This window comes from Macadamia integrifolia, chromosome 14, assembly GCF_013358625.1.
Source record: "Macadamia integrifolia cultivar HAES 741 chromosome 14, SCU_Mint_v3, whole genome shotgun sequence".
Classification (NCBI taxonomy): Eukaryota; Viridiplantae; Streptophyta; class Magnoliopsida; order Proteales; family Proteaceae; genus Macadamia; species Macadamia integrifolia.
In genome coordinates, this window is record NC_056570.1 from 18,494,831 (window position 1) to 18,503,302 (window position 8,472).

Here is an 8,472-nt window from a genome sequence, read left to right on the forward strand (position 1 = left end):
CAGTATTTGAGGTTAGTGTTTAAGAAATTCCAACGATTACTATTTTCAAGGAGCAGCTAGTCATTGATGTTCCTATCAGTGAGACTCATGTGGAAGAATTTGAAAGCAAAAAGGTTGCCACAGTGGACAATAAGGTTGAGATTGAGGAACTTGACACTACAAAAACTGTGATGACTGTGAAGAGCCAAGAGGAAGATCCTAAGGAGCTTGAGAGCCAAGAACATAGTGGTAGATGTACTAGAAGACGACCCTATGGATACATCCGATGATGTTGAGGTTATGCATGTGGAGTTCGTTATCCGATTAAAGTATCTTGAAGATCGAGCTTCTCACATTCTAGATTATATCCTTATTATCAAAGAGCTACCTGAATTTTTCTACAGCTTGAAGATGGACGTGCACCATGATATAATCATCCTCACACTACAAATTTCGAGGACGAATTTTTTCTAAGAGGGAGAATTGATGTAGATAAGTCACTTAATGGGCTTATTACAAATAAGCCTTGGGTTGGGTTATGTTTGTGTTAGGCCTTTGATCCTATGGGTTTTTGCTGTAATGGGCTTGATGCAGCAGCGTTCCGATGGATCGACCCAAACCTGTTCCAGAACCCGGACCAAGACCCATATCCAGTTTGGGTTCCAAGTTACTAATTTGGATTCAAAATTAATAGAATATTCTAGGATTTTATTTTATTTTGAGAATATTTGTTATCTTTTATTTTAGGATATTTTGGGGTAACTATTAGTTAAGTAGAAATTTTCAATCTTAGTTTTATTGTGTTTCCATTTTATTAGACTTTAATTTAGAAAGCAATTAGGATTTTATATTTTAGTTTTAAGAGTTTTTATTTTGATTTAGTATAACTATGGCATGTAAGCTAAGAAATTGTTTAGTTGATTAACAAAGAAAAAAAAAAAGTGATTGTGAAAACCCCCCCTATGTGGCTGTCTTCTTCCCCCTCTTGTTCTTCTTCTCCCACCCTTCTCCTTCTTCTCTTCCCTGCAATCTCTCTTTTCTCTTCTCTTCTTCTTCCTAATCCTTTTAGTTCTTTCTGTTTATACTCTGATTGGGCCACGTTAGCAGCACCACACAAGTGGGTCGATCTCCATCATACCCTAAGCTATTGGTACAAAACTTGGAGCAACAGTAGCCAGCCCTAAGGCAATTCAGATATCTGAATCTGAAGCCGAAAACACTTCTGGTTTGTGAACTATAACTCTGCGACCTGATCTGGAATAGTATCCATCACCAGACCTGAGTTGCAGGTTCAGATCTCCTCCTTTCCTTTACTGTTTGGGTGATTCGTGACTGCATCCAAGAGGCCTTTGACCTGGGGACCTTAGCCTAAAGTGTGAGATCAAACAGAGCTCTAATGAAGAAGTTTTCTTTGATGAAGCTGCAATTGGTACTTTCGCCTTGGGTTTGAGAAGCAGGGAAGAAGACTACTCTTCTCTCCCACGATTTTCTTAAGTCTTTAAAGCCTTCCTTTTTCTTTGAAGTACTTTATTTGTTGTTTTCCCCTATTGCCCATCTCCATTATTCTTAATCCCACTTGTGCCCCCTTTACTTAACTGACCCCTCTATCACGTGGGAATTCCAGATTATTTACAATAGTGCCACTCCTTAGAAATTTCACATTATTTACAAAACCGCCATTGATTTTGATATTTGTGCTTTTCATTTAAGTGGGCCCTCAACCAACCAGTTTTTTTTTTTGGGCCCACCAACCCCCCCATTATTTGGTATCGGGGCAAATTTCCTATCCACTCGTTTACCCCAATGGTTGTTTACACCACCCCCTCATTTGAACAGTGGACTTGGTTGCTTCAACAGAGCGAAGAAATCTTAAGAATCCTCCAAGCTAACCAGGCTATACAGGAAGCAGAAGCTGTTATCCTCCAGAACATTGCCACAAGACTTGATGCCATAGAGACACTCATTCTGAACCCAGATAACCAGCAAAGCCACATTATTCATGATACTGCGACGCTACCTCATGAACCAAACTCTCTCTAATGGAATGAAGAAACCTTGAAAGCTCTCCAAACTAATCTAGAAGTACTTAAAGCTTCCTATCTAGAGGCCATTACAGTAAGCGTTGCTGCTGATATTAAAGATGAACTGAATGATCAAATGAAGGATGCTTCTGAAGAATTGGTCGATGACCCGATCTCATTTGTGAAGCCTTACCATTTGATTCCGATCAAAGTCATATCAGTTGTTGACGACCATCAGAAATTCGTGACTGTTGATCGCAAGGTGCACTAGATCTTTACCCCTTTGGAGCGCTGATCGAGTGGTGTTGATTCTTTCCTTCTATAAAATTCATGGACGAGTTTTATCTAAACAACAGGGGAGTTGATGCAACAACGTTCCGATGGATCAACCCAAACCTACTCCAGAACCCAGACCAAGACTCATATCCAATTTGGGTTCCAAGTTACTAATTTGGATTCAAGATTAATAGAATATTCTAGGATTTTATTTTATTTTGAGAATATTTGTTATCTTTTATTTTAGGATATTTTGGGGTAGCTATTAAGTAAGTAGAAATTTTCAATCTTAGTTTTATTGTGTTTCCATTTTATTAGACTTTAATTTAGAAAGCAATTAGGATTTTATATTTCAGTTTTAAGAGTTTTTATTTTGATTTAGTATAAGTAAGGCATGTAAGCTAAGAAATTGTTTAGTTGATTAACAAAGAAATAAAAAAAAAAAAAAAAAAAAGTGATTGTGAAACCCCGCCCACTCCCTACGTGGCTGTCTTCTCCCCCCTCTTCTTCTTCTTCTTCTCTTCCCTGCAATCTCTTTTTTCTCTTCTTCTTCCTAATCCTTTGGTTTCTTTCTGTTTATACTCTGATCAGATATACATACTGTCTCTAGGCGACGTTAGTAGCACCACCCAAGTGGGTCGATCTCCATCATACCCTAAGCTATTGGTACGAAACTTGGAGCAACAGTAGCCAGCCCTAAGGCAAGTCAGATATCTGAATCTGAAGTCGAAAACACTTCTGGTCTGTGAACTATAACTCTGCGACCAGATCTGGAACATTATCCATCGCCAGACTTGAGTTGCAGGTTCATCTCCTCCTTTCCTTTACTGTTTGGGTGATTCGTGACTGCATCCAAGAGGCCTCTCCTTAGCCTAAAGTGTGAGATCAAACAAAGCCCTAATGAAGAAGTTTTCTTCGATGAAGCTGTGACTGGTATTTCCGCCTTGGGTTTGAGAAGCAGCGAAGAAGACTACTCTTCTCTCCCACGATTCTCTTAAGTCTTTAAAGCCTTCCTTTTTCTTTTAAGTACTTTATTTGTTGTTTTCCCCTATTGCCCATCTCCATTATTCTTAATCCCACTTGTGCCCCCTTTACTTGCCCGACCCCTCTTATCACTTGGGAATTCCAGATTATTTACAATAGTGCCACTCCTTAGAAATTTCACATTATTTACAAAATTTCCATTGATTCTAATATTTGTGCTTTTCATTCAAGTGGGGCCTCAGCCAACCAGGTTCGGATTTTTTTTTTGGGGCCCACCGGCCCCCCATTAGGGCCACTTTAATGGGCCTAAAATATGGGTAGAAAGTAGGAAAATGAGATTTAATTCATTAGTTTAGTTAGAGTCTTGTTTTGAGTCCATTTCCCTTGTTATTTTAGTTTCCTAGTCAGTTTAGGTTTCCCAATTAGTTAAGGATTGGTTAGGCCTTTTCTTTTTAGGGTTTGAGTTAGTTTTGAGTCTTTTATATAAGTTTGTAAGTGGCTACAATATTATGAACGAATTTGTTATTGAAGAAAAAAAAGATTGCTTATGTTGTTGTGTTGTGGGATGTAGTTGGGTGAGATGCCTAAACCAGAGGGTGAGATGCTCATTCACTAGTTCTTCTTCCCCCTTCTCAACCCCAATCGAATTCTCTTTCTTTTCTTTATTCTCTTATTTGTTTGTTTTATTCATTTTTTCTATCCCTGAATTTGGTTTATATTGAATTTAGTAAAGATCTGACCTGGGATTGGATCACTTGTGACCTAGTTCTACATTACTCTTCATTTGAAGCTTCAATGTTTCAACATTAAGGGACAGTTAAGGATCTTCTAGAAGCTTCCTTTGAGGACAAAAGTGCAGGGGTTACTGTTCACGTGAACAATGTTTTCCAGCTCCCTTTTTGGGCTGGTTTGATGGGGCCAAGGCGGAAGCTGGCTGGTACAACATTGGACCTGGTTCAAAGGAATCAGCAGATCCCCTTCTCTTGCATGCCCGATCTACATCAGTGTTGTGCGTCGATATACATATTGTAGCCCTTACTTATTAGCTCATGCTTTTAGGGTGAGCGGTTGTAACATGGTATCAGACCGAGGATGTCAGGTGTTGGTTTGTGTTGTTGTCCCCCCCTTGATGCCACGTGCAGAGCCGTGTGTGTGTGTGTGTGTGTGTCTGCACGTGCGGGGGTTTTTTTTGTTGATATACATTATTGTAGCTCTTAATAGCTCGAGTTTTTTTTCTGGGATAAGCGGTTGTAACAGAGATGGAAGTCAGTGCCTTCACAATTTAGAGCAACAATTGTTTTAAAATATGGGGGGATTTAAGCTTCTTGTAGGAATGTGGCCTTTGAGGGTTGGGAAGGGTGATGTATAGATCATGACATCATGTCAATTGTTATGTGATTATGTGTCTATGATGTATATGTTTTGGGCTATATGCTAAACTTTACTTTTTTTTATAATAAAGCTCAATACCGTGCTTGTCGTATGGCCGTTAAATTATCTTCAGATGATTGAGATTGATCATTTGTAACTAGGGGAAACAGTGAATCATATGACTTAGATTTATTTTTAATTTACGGTACTTTTTAGAATTTATGTTTTAACCTGAGTTCTTGTTGATGCCTTGATGTATCTGCATGATTGATGAAAATGTGACTCTTCGTACATTTGCTAGCTAATGCGCATTCAATGGCTGATTTTGATAGTATTTGTAATCCTACTGCAGATATCTGGCTCAAATTGGAGCATTAGTTCTCTTGGATGCAAATGATGCAGTCCTCTCCTTGAAAGATATATGTGAGAAGGTTGCAGAAGGCAAGAATGGATGTCATTGGGAGGCATTTGAAGCTTACAGACACTTAAGGTCCCTGGGATACATAGTCAGTCGACATGGGGTCCCTTGGACTATGAAGAGTGTTAAGAGCGTCCCTGGTTCTGCTCATCTTGAAGGCACTATGGAAAGCAATGAGGTAGCGGATAGGAAATCAGAAGATGAACTTACCATCATTAGCCTGTTTAAAGATTTGAATATTAATGAAGTGGGGCTGGATTTTGATGTGTATCTTCCCAACAGCAAGTTTAGAAAGTCTTGTCCGGGTGATCCAAGTTTTATCCTCTGTTTAGCCAGGTACGCGGTACACATGGCAGATTCAGACAATCTGTTCCGTCTTTACCCTGTACCTGTTTTGAAGTATTGATGGTTCTACTATTTATCCCTAGTAATATATCTTGCATGTAAACCTTGGAATCTGTGTATCTTCTCTCTTTATTTTTCAAGTATGACTTGGTTTTAGGCATTACAGTTTATCAAGATATTTGAATGTATTCTACTTTATGGACGGGACTGTGGCCATCCTGAATATTTAGTGCTGTAGATGCACTTAAATAAACTACAGTTGAATCATGATGTCTGTGATTTTTATTATTGCTGAATCTATTATCTATAAAGGCCTGCCTGGAATGATCTTCGGGTGTCATTTTTGTTGATTTTTCTGCATTTAGAACTCTTTAAGTATGAAGAAAATATGAAATGAAATTGTTGGCATATAGAATGAATTTTTTGTATGTTGAGAAATCCATCATATAATACATATTTTCAGTGCACTATTTGCAAAAATGTGCTTTGGTCTTTAGTTCAACACATCTTTTTCCCTTGATTAGTTTCTCTTGCTTACCTTTTCCTTTTTTAAAGAGATCAACCTGTATGTCTTGCACTATTGTAAAACCATCTTAATGTTCAGTTTTAGTTTTGTCTTTTTTTTTTTTTTTAGGGGTCAACCACCACTGAGAGCAGAGATTGAAAACCTCGAGGAAAAGTGCAATGGCATTCCTTTGAAGTTTTGTCATGTAGATCATGGGCGTGTCAGTTTCTTTTCCTTCGACAAATTGGAGCTTCCAGTCCTACCCTGATAATCTCTAGAAGGTGGAATTTTGTTTAAGTGAAGGTTCAAAGATGATGTTAGAAAAGTAATTATTTTATGATCTGATGTGTAAAGGAGATACAGGAGCAGCTCTTTGGGTTAGTAGGATATTTGTATATTTGGTTTATCTTGTAATATTTTACGAGTTCCATCCCATTTTGAATTGTAGAGTTTTGATTACATTATAGATTTAAATTGGGTTGGATAATTAGGAGATACATTAGGTTTTACAAGTAGGAAAATTTTAATTTCGTTTTAATAAATATGCTTGTAACCAATTCATTGGACTGATTTAATGGAACGGAAATTGATCTTATGTCGCTGCTTGTGTGTTTTCATCTCCTCTTATCAGTGAGACTCTCTTTCTTCCTTCCATTAAATATTTGTAGTAAGAAACTACTGCCGGTTTTCCTAGTCTGTCAGACCCTGTTTCAGATTGATTCTGTTCTTTTGCAACTAAACCTTCTTTTTTTCTTTTTTTTACTTGTCACATTTGAAAGGCCTAGGGACTAGGAGAGTGGTTTTTATCTATAGAATTTCAAGTTGAATGGCCTTCAAACAGGAGAGATCACACTTATTTGAAACTGAAGCAGTTCTAGTGCTTTATGGGTTGGACAACCCTCTAATTTACTGTACTTTTTAGCATTTATGTTCAAACCTGAGTTCTTGTTGATGCCTTGATGTATTTGCATGATTTGATGAAATTGTAAACTCTTCCTACATTTGGTTGCATTCAATGGCTGATTTGATAGTATTTGTAATCCTACTGTAGATATCTGGCACAAGTAGGAGGATTAATTAGTCTCTTGGATGCAAATGAGAGAGTCTTCTCCTTGAAAGAGATATGTGAGAAGGCTGCATGAGGCAAGAATGGATGTCATTGGAAGGCAAGATCTATTGGTGATTCTATTTTTTCAATGCATAGATACAAAAGGTAAAAATAGGATCAATCAGGTTAGCCCGATCCTGGCAAAAATCAGGGTCAATTAGAGTGGAGTTGGGTTGGCATGAATCCGATAGGGTTGCAGGCATGAGTTCGATCGGGTAGGGTTGGGCCAGGTTAAGTTTTTGGGACCTAGGGTTGAGCTGGGATCCACCCTGTTTCACCCCTAGTTACCAACTGTCTCTGCACTGTTGACACTAACGTACAGACCTTCAGTGCAAAGCAAACACTGCCACCGCTGACAATAGACCTGTGCACTCTCACATCACCAGAATTGGTCTTCTCATCACTGACACATCATCACTGACACATGACCATGCTTGCCAACAATGACAACCCATATACAACAGAAATTTTCCTCCCAAGTTGTACAAAAATGGTAGTTATGTCTTTATTGATAAAGTGATAACTCATTGTTATGTGCATTAATTGGGTCACTAAAGAATTTTTTTTTTTCCTGGTAGAAGGTTACTAAAGCATTAAACAGAGCTATAACTTTTGATGCCTTGTACCAAAATCATTTCTTAGAATTTCAATTTTGCAGTTGGAGAACTGTAAAAGTTAAGCCTTTGCCACGCTCTGAATCAGGAAAATATGACTTCTGAAAAGAAAAACGGAACACCAGCTATTAGAGGATCAAAATCCTCTGTTTTTCTCATCCATGTTTTTCCTTGTTTTGCTACCTACAGAACGCGACACGTGGACAACAAGTAGACCAACGGTCAAGATTGGGTGAGGATTATTACATCCGGTGCGTTGGTCTTAAAGTTTTCCACGTGTCGCGTTCTGCGGGTAGCAAAACAAGGAAAAACAGGGATGAGAAAAACAGAGGATTATTTTCCGCTATTAGAAGGTAGCTACTAGCTACTAGCTACTGCCTAAAAAATAGTTAGGACTTAGGAGTGTTGACCACTTGCTCTTCTTTATTGTAAGTTGTGGCCACTTTCAGCTGTGGCACAACAATATACTAAAAAAGGAACCTTTTAGTTCTTACATTGGTTGTCATTGATTGCAGGATGTCAAGGGGCATCATTGTTAAGGGGTGCCCTTGGTCCAATGGTAAAAGTACGAGTTGCAACCTGGTGGTCAAGCAGTCAAAATAGTTTCTCGACACACTCAAGGTAATGCTGCTTAGTTCTTCCCCCCCCCCCCCCCACCTTGCACATGCGGGAACCTCACGCAGCAGGTACGCCCTTTTTTGAGGGGCACCATTGTCGCCATGAACTTTGTAATGGTTAATATGGGCTTCAAAATATCATGCCACATCTTCTGAAGATCTCTTTTACGGTGGTTTCTTGCTTAGCTTCCACTTTTTCAGGTCTTTACTCCTCTCCACCATCTAAATGGACAT

The 8,472-nt window shown here is 38.6% G+C and overlaps 1 protein-coding gene across 7 annotated transcripts in view; it reads left to right on the forward strand.

Moving 5' to 3' along the window:
• The window catches only part of LOC122060525, a 34,370-nt gene extending 27,876 nt beyond the window's left edge, over positions 1-6,494 (forward strand). For all 7 annotated transcript variants that reach the window (XM_042623637.1, XM_042623638.1, XM_042623641.1 and 4 more), the window contains 2 exons: positions 4,984-5,385; positions 6,029-6,494. In XM_042623637.1, the coding sequence (XP_042479571.1) occupies positions 4,984-5,385; positions 6,029-6,167 (541 nt within the window). In that variant the 3' untranslated portion in view covers positions 6,168-6,494. The remainder of the gene's footprint in view (positions 1-4,983; positions 5,386-6,028) is intronic.
• The last annotated feature ends 1,978 nt before the right edge of the window (positions 6,495-8,472 follow it).